Source organism: Mauremys mutica, chromosome 4, assembly GCF_020497125.1.
Source record: "Mauremys mutica isolate MM-2020 ecotype Southern chromosome 4, ASM2049712v1, whole genome shotgun sequence".
Lineage (NCBI taxonomy): Eukaryota > Metazoa > Chordata > Testudines > Geoemydidae > Mauremys > Mauremys mutica.
Window position 1 is genome coordinate 139,902,027 of NC_059075.1, and position 24,903 is coordinate 139,926,929.

The following is a 24,903-nucleotide window of genomic DNA, read 5'->3' on the forward strand; positions in this document are numbered from 1 at the left end:
AGCATTGGGCTAACAGGTACTGGGGGTTGCAGAGGGCAGCCCAGAGGTAGGCCAAGGCAGCAGGTCCAAACCCAACCTTGCCAGTGATGAGTAGGCTGATACTGCAGTCTTCCCCCCCAGGGTGTGGGGGCTAGACAATGACTGGCAGTAGCCTTATCCTGAGGCGAGGTGAGGATAGTGGGAGGGGAGACCCTAAGACTGAGGGGTTACTGCCATGGGGCAGCACCCCAGATAAAAGGGCACTGAATCCAGGGAAGGACACGGGGGCCAGAGGACAGGCGGATCACCAGCCTGCAGAGGGTGCTCCGGAGCGGAATCGAGCTAATAGCCAGAAGTCACCAGCAGGAAGTGCCGCAGGGGCGAGTCTGCATGTCTACAGAGGGGACAAGATTTGGATACAACCTCGATGTGAGAGTTTGTAGAAAGATCTGAGTCAAAAGTGATGACCACATTACAGCTGAGCAGCTGACAGGGGAGTGATTTTTTTTTTAAAATCAGTGGTGACTACAAGTGTAGAGGAGAAAAGTTTGGAAGGGAAAAAGGGCTTTATCCTCCCCCACCCCCCATGCATCATTTAAGCTGCTGGCAGGACATCCAAAAGGGAGATTTGAGAGTCGTCGGTATAAATGACAGCATCCAAAACTGTGAGAGCAGATAAGATCACAGAGAGAGAAAGGATTCTTTCCTCAGCCCACCCTCTTTTTCTTGTACACCCAATCAAAGTCTTGCTGAAGTGGTATGGGGAGGATCCACCAAACTGGACCTCACGGAATGAAATTGAAGAAATCGTAGGAAAACTGTGAGGGGATGGAATGAAAAAAAACAATAGATGATCATGATGACAGCCAATAATAGGAATGGCCAATGTTGTAAATAGGAGGGTGAGAATGGAATAGAAGTTCTAGAACTGAGGCAGAAGGAAGATGCAGGACACTTCAGTGAGAGATGCTTCAGTAGACTGGAGAGCATGGATTCAGACTGGCAGAGGTCTACGGGTTAGAGCTGGGAAAAGAAGACTGTGCAGCGGTTGTAAACAGAATAATCAATTAGTTTGGAGATGAAGGGGAGAAGGGAAAACTCTCCTTGTCTGTCTTCATGATGCATTCTACCCATACCTTCTTTCTCTTGACTGCTTCCTTTATATTCTTCTTCTGTATTGTGTGCCATCCACTGTGCTTGGAACAGTCCCCAGTAACTTTGCCCAAGGGGCTTGCCTCTCTTCCTTAAATAAATTAAATTCCCCTCTCCACACAGACGCACTGTCTGACATGTCTCAGGCACAATGATCATATGCCGTTCTGTAACTGTACAGCTGACGCCACCAGCTCATAAACTTTTTGGCTGGGTACCTGTTACCTGTTTGGCACCCTTCACTCATGCGCACTGAGTGTTGTGTGTGCTTTACATATACACAGAAAGCTAAAAATACAGATTTTATTTTCACCTGCTTTTTAGAGCTAAATATTTCAGTACTTGTTTTTTGTTTTGTTTGTTATATTGCTAGGCAGCTGTCTTGCCCCGCCAAGGTTAAAGTCTGCTGTGTTAAGTGATGAGGATTCGAGGAAGAATTACTACCCTGTTGGGACCAATGTGAGTTATGTCTGTCGCCCAGGGTATGAGAGAACTGAACTGAGTCCTGTCATTACTTGTCTTGAAAATTTAACATGGGCGGAAGCCCCTGAGTTTTGTCTAGGTGAGTATCTTTTGTTACGTTTCTGTCTCCGTTGATCTACTCGCCATCTTTGGGCAGTTAGGACTGTCTTATGTTAAGCAGCTGGTTCTCATTTCAGCCCTGGCTTCTGTGACTTGTAGTTTGAAATATGTTTTTGTTTTTGTCAGTTGATTGTAAATTTAAATTGAACTTTAAATGGAAGTAAAAAGTGAAATGGGTACCACTGAGCACTAGACAGTTAGTACTTCCCGTAGTTAAACTTTTCATTGTGTTTGTGGCATTTTCCATTCCTTGTTCCGTAATGGGAGTAGAATATCACAGATAATGCAGTAAAGTTAACACCATGCTGTGGTAAATGTCCATTTTAAAATGGTAAACATTGTATCCCGGAAACCTGTGTGTGAAGTAGACTGAATGGTTGCCGACCCCTGTAATAGGCCATATGTTTTTCTGTGTAAAAAACTTTTTGTGCATCAGGGCTGAGATGTTTACCAGTATAATCGGAAGTGTTCCTTGCATCTTTCTTTGTGGCTGCCTGAACATGTCATGTCTGTGTTGATCTGTATGTGGAGGTGCTGAATTTCTGATAGTGTGTTCTTTATGGTAATAAGTTTCTTCTACTGAAGGAGAGTATCACAAGTAATCTGTTGTCAGAGGCAGTGGGAATCTCTGCCGTTGAAGTTGATAAGGTGATATGATTAGACATTTAATGTGAATAGAACATCCACAGTTAAATGAAATAGGATTAAAAAAAGACATGATACTGAACTAGCCAGATCATTGGTCTGACATTGCCCTATTCTCTTCTAAATATGTTAGGGATTTTTCCAACATCATAACATGCTAATATCAATCATGTTCTTTACTAGGAAAATCTTGTGGTGTTCCAAAAAGCCCAGAACATGGCAGACTTGTTGATGCAACAAATAACCGGTTTGGTGCAAAAGTAAACATACTTTGTGATGATGGGTGAGTGTTGGACAACTGATGCTAATTAATTCACAGACCCTATCTTGGTGTATAACCTTTGGTGACGACTGGAAAATTAAGACTAGAAAGTGTGGTCTAACTTTCAAAACTTATTCTGAACCAGTGCTACAGTTGTGCAGGCCTGGCCTGGGGTACCTGCTTAAAAAGTAGAACCTTCAAACCAAGTTAGCCAAGTGTAGTTCGTGATCCCTGCCTCCTCTTGAAAGATTAAGTTGAGAGGAACAGCTATGGTGTGGAAAATATTGGGTAATTTGCTCAGTTAATGTTGTTCTATGTATGGGGTTGTGGGAAGTAAGATGTGGCTGAACATGACAGTGATTTAACAGCTGATGACTTTGTCAAGGCCCATTTGGTTACTAGGAGCCATCATGGAATGTTGGTTCAATTTCCAGCAATTGGGTGAGGCCCTTTTGGAAGGGAGAATTGAGATGTGCTGGCTAGAAGTGGGTTTTTCTGGGACTTTGCAGGAGGTGGTAGGAGAGGATTCTCAAGATGTCAGAGACTAATTCTTGGGAGATTATAGGAGTCCAGGCTATTGAGAAGGAGTAGTTGAGACTGTGGTCGAAGGACAAGGGACCTAAAGCTTTCTTCTCTAAAGTCTGAGTTCTCATCTATTAAAAAAACAAACATTCCCTGTGCTTGAGAGGGCACCTCTAGTTGAACAGTAAATGAGTTCATGGGTTTACTTGTAATTAATTAAGTAAGAGTTTTGTTAAACAAGTCTGGAGTGGAACTATGGTGATTGGTTATTCCTGCTGTGGCCTTCAAAGAGCATCTACTATATTTATCAGCTCCTGGGAACTGGGTCCTTGGAATATGGGAGCAGAGTGACAGGTGACACAGTGTAAAATTTCCATGTGCAAAGTTTGGTGGTAGCAGCAGTTATCCAAGCCCAGGGTGTGGGAAACCTGGCATTGTGACAGAGTATCATGAGTTTTACTTCAGTTTGTTCAAGTAGTTATTTAAAGAAGCTACTGTGGTATATGGTGAGTTGTAGCATCATTAGATTGTGGGAGAACTTTCTGGACTTGAAACAGTTGAACAGATTGTCTTTTACTGGCACAAAATACATGATACAAGCATGAGTATCATGGTAAAAATTAATGTGGTTTTGTTAGATTCTCTGTGATGGGATCAGAGTTCTCTTCAAACCCCACAGACTGAGAGACAGAGAAAATGTAGTGAAAACCAAGTGACTTCATTGTCAATATTCAATACTTCTTCCTGGCCAGGAATAAGCTAGACGTCTAACTAAATGGCGTTGGTGATGGAGCGCTGTTGACTGTGGTAGAATACCAGATGTAAAATAGGAGGAGTGGTGGAATTTGGCAGTCTGAACCAAGGAATCCCACCTCCATTTATATGGTGAAGGTATAGAATGCTAATGGCCCACCTCTTCAACACTGTACTACAGATTGTCTCACCTCCTAGTTCCATTCTCCTACTCACAAGTCCAAACCCCTTTGACCCATGTGAAAACTTTTTGAGAAGATGAACAGTCTAAAAATTGCTAGTTCACTTGACATGCTTCAAATTCAGGAACTGGTTTAAGGACTTCTTCCACCTGCTGGAGATGCAAGAAATAAGAAGCACTAAAATGATACCGAGAGGGGAGAGGCCTATTTGTTTCACTTGTAAAAGGTTTAACAAAGATATCACCCAGAAATTCCAAGCTTCTGGTTAGTATAGACTTTAAGGTGAAAATTTGCTCCTGTAAACTTGGTCTTTGCGATCTTATAAGCACCGATTTGCTTGTTCTAAATTGGCTTTAATAACTCGAGATTGCTACTCAGCATTGCTTGGTTACAGTGATCATGCTGGTTCTTCTAGAGCAGGAATCACCCTACTCAGTAGTTAATGCCTTCTTTTACTGGCAGAAAGAACCCACTTCCCAAATTTCTGGACTATTACAGGAGCACGTGGAGAAGTAAAACTTTTTTTTCTTTCTTTTCTTTAGATACCGAGTAAAGGGGAGAACTTTCATCCAGTGTTTGCTTAAAGGAGATCAAGTTGAATGGAGTGAACTTCCAACTTGTGAATGTAAGACAATCACCATGGTTTTAAGAAGAGCTCATGACTGGATGATGCTTTCATCTGTCTTTCATTTTATTTAATTTGGATTATAAGAGAGTCTTGTAGAAATTGCTGGGAGTGCAAGACAGGCTGAAAATGTCTGAGGATCCATCATGGTGCTGATGCCTTTTGTAGAATTAACACTTCAAACAAACAGGACCCCATAGGTCCCCTTCTTCCCTTCAAATAGTTCTCCTGGCACCGTCTTCTGTACAGAATTTAGCTGGTCTAATGTCACCTAATCGTCACTTTGTGCAGAATACTGGGGTGGTGAGATTTGGTTAGTTTCTCATTCTTCATTAAGTAATCTCTTCATCCTTTGAAGTCTGTCATCCTACTATTTTTTTTAATTTAGTGTAGTTCCTCCTTGTTTTGTTCTTCTCTTTTCCTGTCCAAAAAACCTGGACTCCACACTCCTAATCTGAGGCTATTTGGTGCTGAAACTCAATATTAAAACCTCTTCCCAGTTTATTTGCTTTAACTGTTTTTGTCCTTTTGGACACTACCTGAGAATCTAACTATTGCCATCTGGTCTAGAACCAGATGGAGCTAGAAGAAATGTCCTAATTTAAGATTTCTGCTTCTGGAACTTTTAGGAGCACAACTTTGTCCTTCAAGGATATCAGTCAAGGAGCCCCAGCTCCTTCTGTCTGTTAGAGGGGGGTTTATGTTCTATTAAGGCTGTCTCCTGGGGTTTGTTTCAGAGGGTCAAAATTTCCTAGAAGAAAGGAGTTGGCTTGGAGAAAAGCTTGAAAGCAGAGAGCCCTCAGACTCTGAGGGAGGTAATGCCTCGCATTATGTTACAATACAGTGCTAATTACATTTTCAAATAGCTAAATGGTTTTTCCCTTTTAGGGGAGATCATGGACAAAGGTTTACTTAATATTTTCAATTCACCTCTAACTGAAATGTGCATTAATATTCATGATGCCATTCTCTCTTTCTTCAGTGATTACTTGTTCTCCTCCTCCTAATATTACCAATGGGATGCACAATGGCAACAATGGGGAAATCTTTGTCTATAACTCATCGGTAACTTACAAATGTGGTGATAATTTCTCACTTACTGGAGAGGCCTCCATTCAGTGTACAACTAAAGATAACATCAATGGAGTCTGGAATGGGTCTGCCCCTGAATGCAAAGGTGACTGTCTGTTTTTATCTTCTTGTTGTTCTTCTTCTTGTACTTTCTCCCACCAGATAAAACAATAATTTGATTGCTAGGCAAACCCATAAACAGGAGAAAATTCAGTTAAACATTAATCATTTAAATATATAACTTGTGGGAAACCTAGTTACTGTTAGGAACTTAATCCTAAAGAATGTTGACAATTCACATAAACCCAAGGAGGAAGAGCTAAGATTGCATAGGTAACCTTAATTGAATCATTTTCTAACTTCTGAGTTCTCACTTTGCAACTTGAATAACTTTTTTCTACTGTGGGTTTTATGTAACTTCTGAGCTTTTTATTAAAAAAAAATCTACAGGTAAATGTAATACACTGTCCTCTGACACCATGTGTCATCAGGGTTTCACTCTTGAACCTACAGCATTGCAGCATATCACATAAGCTAATGAACAAATTTTAATAGGTGGCAGCAGGAGTAAACTGTTATCTGAATACCAACCACTCGAGGAGGATGCACAACACATTCAAACAATGGGCTTTATACGAACGAGTAGCCTTATTTTACGAGATCTGGGTTCTCTTCTTAGCTCATGTAACTTTGATTCAGGGAGGAGGCCTTGTTCAGTGATAACTTAGGGTTTCAAGGGCACAGGATTATTAACATCGGTCAGTGGAAATAATGAGTTAAACTCTTTGTCTCCTGGTTCCCAGTACAGTGCACCCTCTCCTAGGCCAAAGGGTATTTTGATGCGAGAGAGAATGAGGTATAGTGCTGAGTTGCTTATGCCAAGAACTTGCAGAGAATTCTCAGTGAGAACAGCATGTTCAGGGACTTTAGAAGTCACTCTAGCAAGTTCTGATGAGTAAGTCTGAAGGGAAATGACACACTGTCAAAACCTAACTCATGGTGACAGCAAGAGGCACCACCCTGATCCTTTCACATCCCTGCTGCAAACCATGGAAGTGTTAGAGCTCTTTAAAAAGAAAAAGAGAACTTTTGTAAAGGAAAGTGCTAGACAGCTCAATGTAGAGGTTGCTATGGGCTAGAATATATGAACGGGATCCCAGCTGCAGGGTGGGCCAACTGATAGTACCTGGCCTCTCGCTATGACAACATGTAAGTGGGATAAGCGTTTCTTGTTGCTAAAGATGCAGATTCCTAAACATTAGTTAGGTAAGCTCCTGACTCTGAGTGGCCAGCTGGTGATGGGAGACTGATGTAATGTTCACAGCTGCTTTTTCCTCTTCTTTTTGCCTTAGTCATAATTACTACGGACAAACCCACAACTGTCCCTCCCGAAGGAACAGAAGTAACTGGCACTTCCTCAGGTAAATTGGAAGAACTTGGATTTGCTAAAAGTCTAGAATTTTGGGTTCTAATTTCCTTTTTAATAAAAATGTACAGTGTGAAAGTCATTTTAATGTCTATAATTCTGCTATTCACAGATGCAAATATGATGATGCTCACTTAATACTTGCCTAAAAACTTGACAGAGCTTGTTTGTTCATTTGCACATTCATCCCGGCACTGATTGTCTTTTTTTCCCTGATAGCGTACTACCTTTCTTGGTTTGTGAGTATTTGTATGTTTACTCAGATAGGCATGTCAGAAGAAGAGTTTAGCAACTGACAGCGTAGGTAGTGATGCAGACCTGCCCACAAATAAATGGGTCCAGAATCCTAAAAGCTCTCCACCTGCACTAATAAGAGAGGAAAGAACAGTCTAAAGAAGAAATTCACTTCACCCCAGTGAATGTACGGCTTAAAACCATGTTCTGTCACTAGCTGTTGGCAGGTTTGGATGCTGGCAACCTAAATGAAATGAGTCATAAGTGCCCAGGCAAAAACTGGTCACTTGGTAGAGATGATTCTTTAAAGGCTGAAAGAAATTGCACTGGAAACAGACGAAGGATATTTAAAGTAACCACTAATGGACACTGTTGCCTATCAAGGGAGTATATTAGTGCAGATTTCACGATTTTTACCCCCAACAAAGTATAAACATGTATTTTAGCATGCTTGTTTTAGGTAGGTTCCGTGTGACTCAGGAATAGAGCTTTTGTTCTCTGGTTTTAGTTCAGTGGCAGAGAGAATAGAGAAGAGGTGCTGCTCAGCTTTGGGTTATTTGGATTAATTCCATGGCATGTCTTTGTTTTTAGTGTATTTACATGTCTGGCAAGAGTCATACCCATAAGTACAGAAGCACATATAAACCAACAGAAAAACCTGCTAAAAATGATTTGGGGGGGGGGGGGACTTCTTAAATATTGGCAGGTTTGCATCTGGGAAGCTTAAAGCAAAGCTGTATGACCCATGTTTTACTGCCGGGGGCAAACTGCAGTTGGGATTTCAAGCTTTTTGATGCTTTTAGTCTTCCATGACCTCTTTATGGCTGAATTTTAGGGCTTCTAATCCGTCCTCTTTCTCTCTGTTTATGCCATTCATGAACCAGTGTCCTTCCTTGGCATTGTTGACTCAGTCTTCTCCTGGATTTCCTACTTCGTTGTTCCTGCACCATTTCTTTTAGTGGATCCTTCTCCCCTTTCCACTTTTCAAATGATTCTCACAGTGCTCTGACCTTGGCCCATTCCTCTGATTCCTCTCAAAAGGAGAGTGACGTGGCCAATACCGTGGATAAGGAATATTATTGTCTGGGCTGATTGATGGCAGCTCTAATGAGCGTGATGGGGGCAGGGACCTTCTTTTTGTTGTGTGGTTCTACAGCGCTTAGCACAGTGGGGCCCTGAGTCATGACTTGAGACCTCACGTGCTATTGCGACACAACTAATAACAATATTGGCTGCAGTAGGAGGTGGCATGTGAAAATCTTCTATTGCTCTATGGCCTCCAAGCACTGATCATTTCAGTGGCACAAACTCTATTTCTTAGGTGTAGCTTTTCCTGGGACAAAGACTGTTAGTCTCCAAATCCCTATGGTTATCCCAAGGATGAGCATTCAGGAGTGGATAATTTACAGCTGAGAGAATTAGCTCTTGGAATGATGATAGGGCAGTGGTTCCCAAACTGGGGTTCACAAAACGTTACATGGGGTTCTCGGGTAAAAAAAATCCCTAATGGCAAACAGAGCTGTGCCTAGGGACCCTGGTCAGCACGGGGCCAGTGGCCCAGAGCCCTTGGACTTCCAAGAGCTAAGCAGATCAAAGCAAGCATAATCTATCACATTGAGGAGATTTAAACTTCAAGACTCCTTATAAGAAATGGAAAAGGAGGTGAGTATTTTTTGCTGTTTTTAAAATTAAATAGGCAGCTAGTATTTTTTTAAATTATTATGAAGAACAAGTTTAAGCTTTGTTGTAACATGCGTTGTTTGCCTGGACTGCTCAAGACCTGAATACTTGTGTAGGAGGAACTCTTTGAGTTGGCTTCTTAAATACCTTCATGCTGTTTTACATCTGACATTCCTTGATTAAACATAGGAGCCTTGTCTTATAACAGGCTTGTTCAAAGTGATACAAGGTACGAAAGTGAGATCTTGCCGTTTTCATAATGTAATAAAAATACTGTAATGATTAATAATTAATAAATAGTGTGTAATCATCATAAAAACAAATTATATATTTCCATGATCACTGCTTTTATACTCAGGTAAAGGAGAAAATCCCTGGAAATGTTCATTTTTAGGAGAGGGTTCGTGAGACTTGACATTTTAGTGAAAGAGGTTCACAGGTTGTTAAAGTTTGGGAACCACTGCAATAGGGGCAATGCACCTAATGTGTGTGGATCTTCTGCTTTGTGCAGACTTGACGGTATACCCAGCAGAGAAATATTAGAGAAAATCAAGTGGGTAAAACACTGGGAGGGGGTTGACTCTAGCAGTTATTCAGCCTGACAGTGCTTTCACTGGCATGCTTGGGGGCTTTACTTCAAAGGTCTTGCGGAGAGAATATGAGCAGTTGTGGATTTGATTCTTTCAAATTCAGTATGTTTTGGCAATATAAATCTGCTTGTGGGAGTTGATGTCTTTACATGCCTGGAATCGCTGCCAGCTTTTTTAGTATTTAAAATAGTTGTGTGGAGAGCACCTCAAGTATTTAATAAAACTTCCTTTTCTGTACAGGTTCTGCACTGAACACAGCTGGCAACTCTACTGCACCTGAAGGTGGAGGTGAGGTACTGAGAGGAGAGAAAAAAACACTTGAGCTGTTAGACTGGGTAGCGCAACGCGTGTGGTGAGCAGGGAAGCCTGGCTATAGGGTGCTTCAGAACTGGCGCTGACCACATACTTTCAGTTGTTTTTCAAATCTATCACACTAAAGAACCCCTGAATGTTGCTGATCCATGTGGCAGAATTATGTCCATGAGATTGGAATCACATGGAATTTCTGCCAAAAGCAAACTAAAAAGTCCTCGCTTCTAGTCAGTAATTTAGGGGGACCACAACTACAAACTTGTTTCTAACTCAACTGGATTTCTTTTTGTGGTGGTGGTTCTACCTCCTTTTTCCCCAACAAACAGTTTCCTGCCTGGTTTTTAAAATGTTTTTCATTGGGCTTTATTTAAAGCACAAAAACAACAAAACTTTAATGACCAAACTGCATATTTCTGCCAACACTATGAAACCTACAGTAATGATGAGCAATATGGGCATAAATGAATATGTACACTCCATTTTTCATATTAAAATTATTAACATTAAAGGCTATAGATTTATTTTCTGAGGGTAAATAGGGTTCAAAATTTCCAGGAGCCATTGAAAGGCCACTTCACAGTATCAATGAAGGTCAGAAGTGCTATTTTAATCTTTCGTAGGTTTCCCTTAAAATGTTAGTCTGAGCATTCCTTTAACAGGAGTCTGATTTCTAAATGCAAAACTCGTTGACATCAGTGATTGCACTTCTATGCAGTCTGTGACAAGGAATTAATTACCCATTCAGTATCTTCCAGAGCCAGTGGTTAGACGATAAATGATCTTATTCTAGTAAGAACAGCAAAAGTCTGTCCCTTGAAACCATCTGTTTGGGTAATTAGAAACACAGATTACAGCACTCTTTATATCTGTGATACCAGATAACATAACACTAACCTATGATATGCTAGGGCAAAAATTGTGGTACCTGGTCTATACAAGCTGACTATAATGATTTTGGCCTTTCTAGGCATTTTGGCAAACGTACGATTGGCCAGTGCAGGCTTGGTAAATGAGAGCCTAGAAGCATGTGCAAGAAAACCCTTAACATCCAGTGGTTCATATTATAGAAAACCTTTAAACCCAGTTTGGGTCCTCCATTTAAACAGTAGTTTTCCTGTTGGTACTACAAGGTACAAATGTGTACAATCCTTTGAAAAGCTGCTTTGCTTCATTACGAGGCTCTCTAGGGGTGAGATCATGGTTTCCAAAAGCTAATGATTATCCATTTTAGAATGTGACGTTTATGTGACTACGTTAATTGTTCCTTAAAATGTGATATAATCTAGGGTACTAAGTGTAGCTTCATTTACATGGATTGTGGATAAATTCCTGTAGGTTATTGACATGAATTTGGTTTCATATTTTAGCTCACATTTTTTGTTTCTCTTTAGGGCTTGGCATACTCATTGACATAGGCATTGGCACCAGTATTGGTATCGGTAAGTAACTTAAAACTGAAAAAAATCATTCAGTGCACTAAAGTTATGACAGCCTTGACTCCAGATCTTAAAACTATCTTAATATTGCCCTTTCTCCATCTCATAATGTTTTTCCCCTACTTAATTATTAAATACCCTGGGATTTAGGGTATTTATTAATTAATTCTTGAACTTGTCTGCCATTTCTAACGTGCTGTGGTGCCATGTAAAAGCACTGCCATTCTCTGGAGAGAAGCCTGTATTCCTGCTCTTAGCTGTTTTCGCTTCACAATATTTGTCTGAGTTAGGCAGTCTGCTGTGATTCTATCTGAAATGTGTCTGCACAATATTGGGGAACAAAAGGGGAGCGAAGAATCTCATTTCTTTATCCCTAGGGAAATCAAAATGTTATGTTTTATTTAACTTTGTTACTAAATTGTTCTTTGGTTTTGTGTTTTTTTTAAAGTCGTTCTTGGTGCAGTTGCTGCAATTATACCACTGGCAGTTTTGAAGAAAAATAGGTAAGCAAGCCCAAGATATAAGTATTTCCTTCTTTTGAGATTTACTCGGTTGTTTAGATGACTGAGACTTTTCTTGTATGTAGCTGATGTCAGAAAAAATACCGTGTATGCAGCACTAAAGGGATGGCATTTAGTCATTAAATGAAGATGGTGTTTAGAATTACTTCTCTAAAATTTATCACAAGCAAAAATGTAGAAGTTTTTATAAAGCAACTTAAAAGGACTGCTTTCTCCACTGACCCTGTTACTTCACCTAATGCTTGTTGGATATGCCCAGGAAAATCTATTCTGTATTAAAGAACACTAGTATTAAAAAGGCTGCTTGCCTTTGTCCTATGTTTGTTAATAGATAACTGTTTGTCTATTGCATTTGCTGGAACAAGCATTTTGTCGTTATATAGAAATCAGTAATGTATTGAGAAAATCAGTCTGTTGAATAGTAAGTGTTTAGAACAGAACTCTGTCAATTGCTTTATACACTTACAGCTTAATTCATGTACTAAACAAAATAATAACACTACTTTGCAATATAATAAGGAAGTTTAACCTATGCTTCACATTGACTTGTGGGGGAATGGACTAGTTACCATGCAGATTTTTTTGCATCCTGTACTACCACTGTTGAGTTGTGCAAAAGTATACATGGATGTGGGGAGGGAAACAGGAGGAAAATTTGACTCCTGAGGTTGTCATATTACATCTGACGTATCATAGCTCATTGTCCCTTCTCTTAGAATTCCTAAGTTACAAATGGTGTAGCTTATAATTGTCTTTCTTGAAATGTGTCTGTACTATTACCTCAATAACCACCTGCGGCAGTGAATTCACAAGTTCCCTACACATTATGCATGCTTCTCACTACTTGGTATATTCAGCCACTGTATAAAAATTCCTGAAAACAGAAACCTTTAAAAAATCTTTATTTTTAAAACAGCACGTTGCAAAAAGAAGGTTGTGGAGTTGTACAACTCCTTCCCCCTCAGCAACACCTTATCCCTCATGTCTAAAGAGAAAAATGTACAGATGAGAAATTGTTTTCATATTATATGATGTCCCCCAAAATTTGTCATTGTTGGTTGCTTCCTCTGAGTATCAATAAAACAGCAATACTTGATTTGATCCCAAACAAGGTGAAGTCCAAAGCTTTCCCCCTCGGTATTAGCAGGTTTCTAACACACACCACACAATCCCAGTGAATATTCTAACTTCTTGAAAGTGTGGGACATAAGTTTTTGGTGTATTTTGGAGGAAGTTTTACAGAGAAAAACAATGTTTTATAATATCTTGCTCTTGTTCCTGTTAAAATTTCCAAGTAGTAAGGGTTCCACCACTTCCCCGGTAGAGAATACCACAGCTTAATGCATGTTGCCATCAAAATAGCTTCCTAATAGCCTAAATTTAATCTTAGTTCATTTATAAGCTCTCCTTTTAGAAACTATTAATTTTTTTCTTTTATTTTTGCAAACATATTTTATTCAATTAGTGTTCTCTCCTTTTTCTGCTGTTCCATTCTTACATTAGAAATCCAGATCCCTGAAGCTCCAATTTCGAAGAACATATCAACTACCAATGGATGAAACAAAATCTAAACTGGGTCTTGAAAGGCATATTTTGTAATAGAAAAATATCTTCTTCCACCTAAAAATATGTAGATGGTGTCTTCTGATTCAGTTATTTGAGAGAACAGGGTAGAATTATACCATGTTACATTCAAATTGAGAATATAATCTACAGGTTCTTATTTCTTCTAACCTTTTCTTTCTTGACGTGAACTGAAATGTTGCATGTGACATCATTGTTGGGTTAACCACTAATATACTAGATTTCTTCTATATAATGTTTTTCTGCAAACACAACAGACTTGAACATTGTGTTCTTTCAGTCTTTTAAATGAAGTTGATTGAAAAATGATATCTAACTTGTAAATCTAATCTCTATTTCATTACTTCCATATGTCTCTATTTTAATATTGAAGGAACAAATCATATTGTATTCTTTGGGTGAAAAAAAATGCATAACACAAAGATTATAAGCAAATATAAGATTTTGTCCCGTATGGGGACATGTACTAGTTGTTCATCAAACTAATCAAATTCCTCCCCTGAAGAGCTTTGCTCTCTTTAGTATATATCACAAAGAGGTTCAGAATTTGATTTCATAAGGACTTTAGTACTTTACAAGGTATTTGCAGTAGCCATTATTAACCAAGATTGATATTCAATATGACTAGAAACTGAAACTAATATTCCTCTTTAAAAATGTAGTTTAAATGCATTTATGTAGATGTTGACTCCTGATACAGGGGGAAAATTCAAAAGGAATTCTGCAGCTCAGCTTTATTTTATAGTGAGGAGTGGGGCATGGGGGACCCAGGAATAGTTTGGTTCTTTTATGTAAATAACATTTTTTCATTGTTTGTCCTTGCAGTTACTAACTCTGCTTACTAATTAGCCCTAGCCCCTGTTATAGCCATAATGCATGTTTTCTCCTACTTTTTCTATTGTTAGGGAAATATTATGAACACTGCTTTAACATGAAATCGATTGAAAATGTATTTCTATTGTATACTATTGTTAGACATCAGGTAATTTTTTAAATGAAAAAAAATTAACATCTACCAACTTTTTAATACAAAACTAATATTTGTTCTTGAAGGTACTGTAAAGTACAACATCTGAAAAGTTTAAAGTATCATATAGACTAAAGTCTAAAGCTGTAGAAGACTAAAATATATAACTATTTTGATATTAACTGTTTTTGTTTTTTTCAGGATGAAGGTTGGTGCAGGTTAATGGCTTACAAATTAACAGACAATATTGGAAGAAGAGAATGGAAAAGTTTTAGGAAATAAGCTTCATACATTTGCACTGAATTTCGGTAGTGAAAATAGACCCCTCTCAGGCACTTTCACTACAACTTTTCTCCTTTGAACTGGACTTGTAACTGGAATCCACTGCATTTGAAAAAAGTAAAGGAAGTGGATCATCCCTTTTGTCTTTAAAAACTGGTTTCTGAAGCAAGCAAAGGCAGTTGGCAGCATCAAAATTACTTGCTGTTCTGTACACGCAGCTGGCTCCTTATTCCATCTCTCCATAGTGCTAAATGTTTCACCTGTTAAAGAACATGTTGGCCATCTGAGCGTGGCATAGTTTGGATTGTGGGTTTTAGCTGAAGGTGGCAAGAGAGCCTGTTTAGATGCCTGCTTACAGGCTTCCATCGTGATGTGCGTAATATTAGTCTTTAAACCTAAATGTCAAGGTGCCAGACTCTAAATGGAATGTTGTGGATTCTTGATGTGACCTTTCTTCAGATTTAGTCTTCAGCTACAGATGTTTGTTGAAGTGAGAATCTCTTCAGATAAATCCACCTTTCGTTCCCAGCTCTATAACTTCAGTTTCTTTTTACAAATTTGAGATATAGTGTCTCCCCTAAGAGAAAAGAGTGAAGTGTTTGAATTTACGTGGGGTTCCAGAGATATTCAGAATACTCGTCACTGAGTTTTTAATAAAATGTACTGAAAATAAGGCATCCTGTTTCTTTCCCACAATCAACTAGCACTTTATAAGAAGTAAGCAATGAAATCAAAAGTGTACTCCATAGCAAGTTCTCCAGTGGTTTAGTGACTAAATTAATGTTTGTTTAATTTAATGTTTTAGTAATAAAATGTCTTTGGAGGTCTGAAAACAAGCTTTTTAAATTCAGGAAATGGCACTCTCTGCTGGTAAGATGGAGGTGATTGTAACCCAATACATTATTATAACTTATTTTATAATTTAAAACTTTTATATTTTTTATAATCCCAGCTATGTTGAGTTTTGCATAAATCTTTCCACAGGTGGTGAAACTGTAACTGAAGGAATTTGTGGGATTTATGATGTCATCTTTTTAATGTATTTTTCTTAAATAAAAGGAATACTGAATGAAGACTCTAGTATCCTCTTTTTTCCATAGTTGTTACTATAAACTGATTATTTACAGGTGATGTTGAAATCTAACCCTCTGTCGTGATCCAGTCACTAGCTGCTAGCAGAACAGAAGAAAATGTTTAATTTTCCTCTTGCAAATAATCATCTTTCTTTTCTAGGGTACAGGGATTTTCCCTGACAACTGTAAAAGGGCTGTCATTTTGTTGAATAATTCCTTTTTGTCCGGCCCGGGGTCCCACAGGATCTCTGTCAGGAGGAGATCCCACTGCAGCTGAGCTGCGGGCAATGCACTGGCAACAACCTGCAGCCACAACTTCCCCCTGGACCCTGCCTCCTGTTACAGTGTGAACAAGCACTGGGAGGAGCAGCCGGAAGTGGTGCTTTGGTGCATTCCTTCTGACTTAAATCCCTGATGTTCATCATAGGGTCACAGTCTAACAGGGACAAGAGCCTCTTGCTGGGGATGCATCTCCTGCTCTGGAGCAATACGGGAGGGAAGGGGGAGGGGCTATGCATGCTTCCCATCCCAGTTCCCTGAGTCCACACTATTTCCCACTCTCCTCCCCCCACATAATGGGGAAGATCAGGGACCCATCCATATACTAATTTTAAACTACACTTTGGTCCTATGCATTAGACCTCAGCTAGGGGTCCTGCTGATTTTTTTTTCTTTTTTTTGTAATGAAGCAGCAAAAAGGTTAATGTTGGACGTCTAAAAACAATCTCTTCTTATTTCTAGTTAGGGAAAATGAGCCTTGCAGTCTGTCCCTAGGGGCACATTGAGGCTATTACGATCCAAGTGTCTCTCTCTAATCTGCTGGCTTTGGAATTAGGTTTCTCTGAAAGGCCAAGAAGGAATATTTAAGGAGAGGGATGGGCAGTGACTAGGAGATTTTTAGAGTCATTTCCCATCAAAGGTGTCTCTCCTTTGATGAGGTGTTTTGAAATGTGTAACTATTTAAGTATCTCCCTCATTCGGTCACAGATGAGACCTTCAAATGCAGGTTCCACAGAGAAGGAAATGACAAAAGGAAGGGAACATAAGACTGAGGAAGGATGCTTGTGTGGTACTTAAACTACAGGAAGAGTAGAGAGACGCGGGTGTTTCCAACTCTGCTTCTGGCTCTACCGCACATTGCATTATTGATTTGTACTGCAGTAGCACCAAAGAGCTCCATTTGTGTACCAGGACTCCATTGTGCGAGGTGCAGCACAAACACCGAACAACAACTAGTCTGTTGTAGCTACGTCAATACCCACTGTCCAGTCAGTCTAGGTCAAAAGTTTTCAGCCTGTGGGTCCACAGATTGTCTAGTATTTCCAAAGGGGGCCGCATCTCCATTCCAAATTATTTAGGAGTCTGCAAATGGAAAAAGGTTTCACTGGTTTAGGTCACTGTATTTTCCGTTAGTGTATTTGATGTATGCTTGTTTCGCTGCACTCCACATCCCATTTTAAAGCTGGATTTGGTTCAAATGGCTCCTTAGGGACTGCACACCTGAGAAGTAGCTGCTTGTTTTAAATGGTGGTAGATGTTTCTTGAAGGCTGGATCCTGCAAGTGTGCTGAGCACCCTTCACAACAAGGAGTGGACAGTGCTTAGTACCTTGTGGGATGAGATTCTGCAAAAGTATTTTCCTGTTCAGCTGGGGTTATTGTGAAATTATACTGTTCTAGAATTCACCACCACCCTTCACTTAAGAAAGCTGCGAAGCAGGAAGTTTTCAGCAGTGAGATGCACTTAAGACCTATGCATCAGGAATGTTGGCGTTCTGGATCAAGGGAGTTTACTACATACTGTTTTGTCTATGGATGTGTATGAGAAACACAGCACAAAGAGAGAGACAAAGAGCAGAAAACAAGACGGCCTGTGCAAGCAGTATCAGCTGGTAACACAACACTGAGAAAAGCTTAGAAAATGGAGGTTTTGGGGGTACTCTGCTAGCTGAAATAGGTTTGGTTTTGCGAGAGGGGGAAAAACGCGCACAGGTTGCTTCCTCCTGGGTTGAAGGAAACAGGACTCTGTACGTTCTTGGTAAATAAACAAGATTGCACCAAAAAGGTACCAAACTTCCATCATCAATTTCTCCTCCCATTTGGAACAACCTACAGGACTCCAAATTTTGGCTAACCGCTCAGGTCAAACGGGATAACAATATTGACTCAAAACCAAGGTCACTAAAGCTTTACGGTAGAAAAGAGACACAGCAGTACTATAATACTAGAGGTGTTTAAGAAATAAACTAGGTATTCATGTAAACACATTCCAGAAGGCTTGCACAGATACACCCCAACATAGATTTATGGCATAAACCTATTCCTTGAAGATAGGGATGCAGTGACCCCTCCAAAGATCAGGACAGGATGACAGGACAAGAGCTAGAGATGTTTTGTTTGAACCAGCAGGTACGGGGTGTAGGGTCCGTAACACATTGGTCACACATCAGGAGTGCAATACATAACTTATTTGTATCAATGTAGAAAAGAGGAGTTATAGGAGCAGCATCTTTGCCCAGTCTAGAGGGCAGCAGAAGGTCCTGCTGCTGATTGAGCCAATTCCATAGTGACAGACATACCTGTGTTCGTATCCCTATGGCGTCTGCCGGGCGCTAGGACCGTGCCTTGTTGACAATAAACCTGGTTGAGTGCCTTTTGCCTCTGAACCAGGTCTGTCATTTTTCTGGGCTGTTCTATCAAGGTCTGCTGAGCCAGGTACCTGCACAGAGCCGTGTCATAAACAGTTAGTTAAGGGTTAAGGTTTTTTTTTTCTGACCTGTAAAGGGTTAACAAGCAGTACCTGTGGACACCTGACCAGAGGACCAATCAGGGACAAGATAATTTCAAATCCCTGTGGAGGGAAGTATTTTTTTCTGTTCTTTGTTTTTAGAGAGTCTCTCTTGGGAGTTAAGAGAGTCCAGACATCTTAATCAAGTCCTCCCAGGTTTCTGCAATAAATTCTTCTATTCAAGCTAGTGAGTATTAGCAAGGAACTAGTATTCTTATACTTTTATTTCTGTATTTGCAATTCTGTGTTTTGCTATAGAATTTCTTTAATTCTGTACTGTTATTGCTTTTACCGAGAAAGAAAGGAGGGGGGATTCTCTCCAGAGATTGATAAGTTTAGACCCTGTATTTTTGCATCTTGGTAATACAGAGAGAGTGTACTTTTTTCTTTCTTTAATAAATTATTTTCTTTGAACTTGGTTAATTCCTTCTCTTGTGGAGATTCAAGGGAAGGGGAGGGAGGAAGAGTGAGTTCCTCCTGAGGTTGATTCATAGGGTTGAATCGGTGTGAATCCCTCCAGAGTGGCTAGGAGAGAGGGAGTGGGGAAGTGGGCTGCTTCCCTGTGTGTAGAGATTCAGGGAGATTGAATCTGTGTTCCCCAGGGGAAGTTTGGGGAAGGACTGTGTCCCAATACACATACATTATTGGGTGGTGGCAGCTTTTACCAGATCTAAACTAGGATTTAAGTTTAGAAGGATCCATGCAGGTCCCCAGATTGGAACCCAACAGCTCCAAGTGGGGGTGAGACCTATGACATGGTTGGCAGCGGTGACGAACCTGAGAGCCATACAGAAGCAAGGCTTTTCTACCAAAGGGAGTTTTAAAGTAGTTTTTCAGGGTTAGAACGAATTTTCAGCTACGCTGGCTGGAGGGAATGAGGGTTTTCTGGCAAGGCTTTGTTAAAGGAGACCCCATACTGAGAGCTACTTAGCAAGGGCGAGAGACACTGGTTAAACTGGTTTGTCTTACTCTTGGGTGGAGGGGGAAAATTTTTTTTTTCTTTCTCGGTCAAAAGCACAGTCAGTGGCTGTGAACAGTCACTCCTGCAGAACACAATTTGCAAAACAAAAGATTTGATTTCTCTTTGTTTAGTCAATGATAGACAGGGTTAGGAACTGAAGCAAGCAACACAGCACATACCCTGACTGCAGAGGGGTGTGGCCAGCACCAGAGGGCACAGACATGAGTGATACACTTGAAAAAATGGAGCTTGCTAGATTGCAATTACAATTACTTGAGGCAGAAAAGGAGAGGGAGGAAGCTACCCACCGGAGGGAGGAAGCTAACCACAAGAGGGAGCTGGAGATACTTCAAGCCCGGGAAGCTAACCACAAGAGGGAGATGGAGATACTACAAGCCAGAGAGGCTGACCACAAGAGACAAATGGAGTTAAAAGACAAAGACCTGGAAATAGCAAGAGCTACTCCACCTGTTCCAGCCCAACCCAACAACCCTTCTCCAGCCACTGTTCCCCATTCCAAGAAATTTCCCACCTACAGGATAGGTGATGACGTTGAGGCCTTCTTAGAAAACTTTGAAAGGGCCTGCATTGGGTACAGCATCCCTGAAGACCAGTACATGGTAGAGCTGAGGTCACAGCTCTGCGGAGACTTATCACAGGTGGCAGCTGAAATGCCTAAGGACAAAATGAACGACTATAAACTGTTCCTAACCAAGGCTAGATACAGAATGGGTATAACCCCTCATCACGCCCGTCAGCGTTTCAGAGCCCAGAAATGGAAACCAGAGGTGTCATTTCCACAACACGCCTCCTATCTTGAAAAGCAGTATTTTTCCTGGTTGTCAGGAGCCAATGTTAACACCATGGACGAACTAAACCTCCTGATACTGATGGAGCAATTCTTGGATGGTGTTCCTGAGAACATTAGACGCTACATACAAGATGGAAAACCAAAAACTCTCATTGAGGCAGGGGAGATTGGAGCCAGATGGATGGCAGTGGCAGAAACCCCAAAAGCTACTGTCAAGGGGAGCGAATCCCACAGGGTACACACCGACACTAAACCCTACCATCGAGGGCCAATCAAGCCCACACCCACAACCCAAGGACAGCTGCAAACTACCTATTCTTCTACCTCACCAGTCTCCAGTAATCCACCTCGGACCAGTGACCCGTCAGGGGGGTGATGTTTTAAATGTAATGAACTGGGACATTGTAGCAGGGTGGACCCTGCTCCGGCCCTGAGGGCTTTGAAATGCTGCCTGACAGGGCTTGAGAGGGGTTAAAAGTGGCCTGACAGAGCTGGGCTGAGTGGGAAAGTGGCTACAGCTGGAGGCCACGCCCCAAACTGAAGCCCTGGGCCTTATAAGAGGCAGGGAAGCCAGAGCACAAAGAGTCTCTCTCTGGAGGCAGAGAGAGATGGGCCTGGCTGCTTAGGGCTTGAGAATCGATATCTGAGGGAGCAGGGCTGGGGGACAGGCTGAGGAGCTAGGGAAGCTCCAGCCAGGAAAGCCCCAGGCTGCGGCCTAGCAAAGGGCCATAGGTACTGTGGGTTGCAGAGGGCAGCCCAGGGGTAGGACGAAGCAGCAGGTCCAAACCCCTATTGCCTGTGATGAGTGGGCTGATACTGCAGTCTGCCCCGGGGTGTGGGGCTAGACCATGACTGTCAGTGGCCACTACTGAGGCAAAGTAGGGATAGTAGCGTGGGGGTTCCCCTGGGAGGGGGAGACCCAGTTATAGAAAGGGGGCACCGGGTCCAGGGAGGGACGCCGGGGCCTGCGAACAGGCGGGTCACCAGCCTGCCGAGGGCGCTCCAGAGCAGAACTGCGGGACAATCTGAGCCCAACCAGCAGGAGGCGCGGCAGGGGTGAGTACCACCCGTTTACAGACATATAAAGGCCAAATGCCCCAAGAACCTAAATTGAGTACAGTCCATTACCCCAGCATCACACCAAGGATCCCTAGGCCCAGATATCTCTCAAATACCCCCAAACCGCAGGGAAACCTTGAGAGTGGACGGGAAGAAGATTACTGCGTGGAGAGACACTGCGGCAAGTGTGTCAGTTATCCACCAGCCCTTAGTCGACCCAAAATTCATCAACCCAGAGGTCAAAATCAAAATTTCTCCATTAATGTCAAAATCGGTAAGCTTACCTACAGCTGAATTGCCTGTCCAGTACAAAGGCTGGTCAGGAAAGTGGACTTTTGCTGTCTATGACAATTATTCCATCCCCATGCTTCTGGGGGAAGACTTGGCCAACCATGTGCAGCTGGCCAAGAGGGGGGGAGTGGTCACCCGCAGCCAGGCCAAACGAGCTTCCACTCCCATCCCTGTTCCTGAGCCATCCACCAAGACCCCGTCTGTGTTACCAGAGGCCCAGACAGTGGTGGTGGAACCAGATCCCATGCCAACAACTACAGCAGCCATAGTACATCCAGTCCCAGGACCGGAACTGGAAGAGCAACCAGCGGCAGAACCAGTGCCAGAGGGCGCCAGCGGGCCTGAACTGGCAGAAGCAACAGACAACTCTACCCAAGAGGCTCAGCCAGAGCCTGAAATATCACCTAGTACACCAGCGGAGAGCGGTTCACAGTCAACGGAAACAACCTCATCACCTACATCGCTTCCAGAGGGACCCAGCCCAAGCCCACAGTCTACGGAGGAACTGGTGTTTCCTGCCTCAAGGGAACAGTTCCAGACTGAGCAGGAAGCCGATGACAGCCTTAAGAAAGCTTGGGCGGCGGCACGGAGCAGCCCACCGCCTCTCAGCTCTTCTAACCGATCCCGGTTTGTTGTAGAACAAGGACTTTTATATAAGGAGCTTCTTTCTGGTGGACACCAGGAAGGCTGGCATCCTCACAAACGGTTGGTGGTTCCAACTAAGTACCGGGAAAAGCTCTTAAGCTTAGCCCATGATCATCCCAGTGGCCATTCTGGGGTGAACAGAAGCAAGGACAGGTTGGGAAGGTCCTTCGACTGGGAGGGGATGGGCAAGGACGTTGCCAAATATGTCCGGTCTTGTGAGGTATGCCAAAAGGTAGGAAAGCTGCAAGACCAGGTCAAGGCCCCTCTCCAGCCACTTCCCATAATTGAGGTCCCATTTCAGCGAGTAGCTGTGGATATTATGGGTCCTTTCCCAAAGAAGACCCCCAGAGGAAAGCAGTACATACTGACTTTTGTGGACTTTGCTACCAGATGGCCGGAAGCAGTAGCTCTAGGCAACACCAGGGCTAAAACTGTGTGCCAGGCCTTAACTGACATTTTTGCCAGGGTAGGTTGGCCATCCGACATTCTTACAGATTCGGGAACAAATTTCCTATCAGGGACCATGAAAGACCTGTGGGAAGCTCATGGGGTGCATCATTTGGTTGCCACCCCGTACCACCACCAAACCAATGGCCTGGTGGAGAGGTTTAATGGAACTTTGGGGGCCATGATCCGTAAATTCGTTAATGAACATTCCAATAATTGGGATGTAGTGTTGCAGCAATTGCTGTTTGCCTATAGGGCTGTACCACATCCCAGTTTAGGATTCTCACCATTCGAGCTTGTGTATGGCCATGAGGTTAAGGGGCCATTACAGTTGGTGAAGCAACAATGGGAGGGGTTTACGCCTTCTCCAGGAACTAACATTCTGGACTTTGTAAGCAACCTACAAAACACCCTCCGACACTCTTTGGCCCTTGCTAAAGAGAACCTAAAGGATGCTCAAGCAGAGCAAAAGGTCTGGTATGATAGACATACCAGCGAGCGTTCCTTCAAGGTAGGAGACCAGGTCATGGTCTTGAAGGCGCTACAGGCCCATAAGATGGAAGCGTCATGGGAAGGACCATTCACGGTCCAGGAGCGCCTGGGAGCTGTTAACTACCTCATTGCATTTCCTAATTCCTCCTTAAAACCTAAAGTGTACCATGTTAACTCTTTAAAGCCCTTTTACCCCAGAGAATTACAGGTCTGTCAGTTTACAGCCCAGGGAGGAGATGACGCTGAGTGGCCTGAAGGTGTCTACTACGAAGGAAAAAGAAATGGTGGTGTGGAAGAGGTGACCCTCTCCACAACCCTGGAACGTCTACAGCGGCAACAGATCAAGGTGCTGTGCACTCACTTTGGCCCTTTGTTCTCAGCCAATCCAGGACGGACTGAGCAAACATACCACACCATTGACACAGGTAAGGCTCACCCGATTAGAACCCCATCCTACCGGGTGTCACCTCATGCCCAAGTTGCTATTAAACGGGAGATTGAAAACATGCTGGAAATGGGTATCATCCGCCCCTCTACCAGTGCATGGGCATCTCCAGTGGTTCTAGTCCCAAACCAGATGGGGAAATACGCTTTTGCGTGGACTACCGAAAGCTAAATGCTGTAACTCGCCCCGACAACTACCCAATGCCGCGCACCGATGAGCTATTGGAGAAACTGGGACGTGCCCAGTACATCTCTACACTAGATTTAACCAAGGGGTACTGGCAAGTACCACTAGATGAACCCGCCAAAGAAAAATCTGCGTTCATCACCCATGCAGGGGTGTATGAATTTAATGTGCTTCCGTTCAGACTGCGGAATGCACCCGCCACCTTCCAAAGGCTGGTAGATGGTCTACTAGCAGGATTGGGAGAATGTGCAGTTGCCTACCTCGATGATATGGCCCGAACACCTAGAACACCTGGAAACGGTCTTTGAGCGCATCAGGCAGGCAGGACTAACTGTTAAGGCCAAAAAGTGTCAAATAGGCCTAAACAGAGTGACTTACCTAGGGCACCAGGTGGGTCGAGGAACCATAAACCCCCTACAGGCCAAGGTGGAGGCTATCCAACAGTGGCCTGTCCCACGGTCAAAGAAACAGGTCCAATCCTTCTTAGGCTTGGCCGGATATTACAGGTGATTTGTACCACACTACAGCCAAATCGCTGCCCCACTAACTGATCTGACCAGAAAAACACAGCCAAATGCAGTTAAGTGGACTGATGAGTGTCAGAAAGCCTTTACCCAGCTTAAGGCAACGCTCATGTCTGACCCTGTGTTAAGGGCCCCGGACTTTGACAAACCCTTCCTAGTAACCACCGATGCATCTGAACGTGGGGTAGGAGCAGTTCTCATGCAGGAAGGACCGGATCACAACTTCCATCCTGTCGTGTTTCTCAGCAAGAAACTGTCTGAGAGGGAAAGACACTGGTCCATCAGTGAGAAAGAATGTTATGCCATTGTGTATGCCCTGGAAAAGCTACGCCCATACGTTTGGGGATGGCGGTTCCAGCTACAAACTGACCATGCTGC

At 42.5% G+C, this 24,903-nt stretch overlaps 1 protein-coding gene across 1 annotated transcript; it reads left to right on the forward strand.

Annotated features, from left to right (window-relative positions):
• The first annotated feature begins 929 nt into the window (after window positions 1-929).
• Window positions 930-15,848, forward strand: LOC123369863 (complement decay-accelerating factor-like). Its single transcript, XM_045015897.1, has 10 exons — window positions 930-995; window positions 1,505-1,693; window positions 2,542-2,641; window positions 4,620-4,702; window positions 5,685-5,879; window positions 7,126-7,194; window positions 9,944-9,991; window positions 11,407-11,454; window positions 11,900-11,954; window positions 14,725-15,848. Exons 1-10 carry the CDS (start codon window positions 968-970, stop codon window positions 14,744-14,746), a joined length of 837 nt encoding a protein of 278 aa, XP_044871832.1. The 5' UTR covers window positions 930-967; the 3' UTR covers window positions 14,747-15,848.
• The last annotated feature ends 9,055 nt before the right edge of the window (window positions 15,849-24,903 follow it).

Excerpts from the sequence above, each read along its gene's own strand:
- LOC123369863 (XM_045015897.1), top strand. The coding sequence starts at position 968 with ATGGATTCAGACTGGCAGAGGTCTACGG. Across the intron at positions 5,880-7,125 it reads GTCTGCCCCTGAATGCAAAG|TCATAATTACTACGGACAAA; the intron begins GTGACTGTCTGT and ends TTTTTGCCTTAG. Across the intron at positions 11,955-14,724 it reads GCAGTTTTGAAGAAAAATAG|GATGAAGGTTGGTGCAGGTT; the intron begins GTAAGCAAGCCC and ends TGTTTTTTTCAG.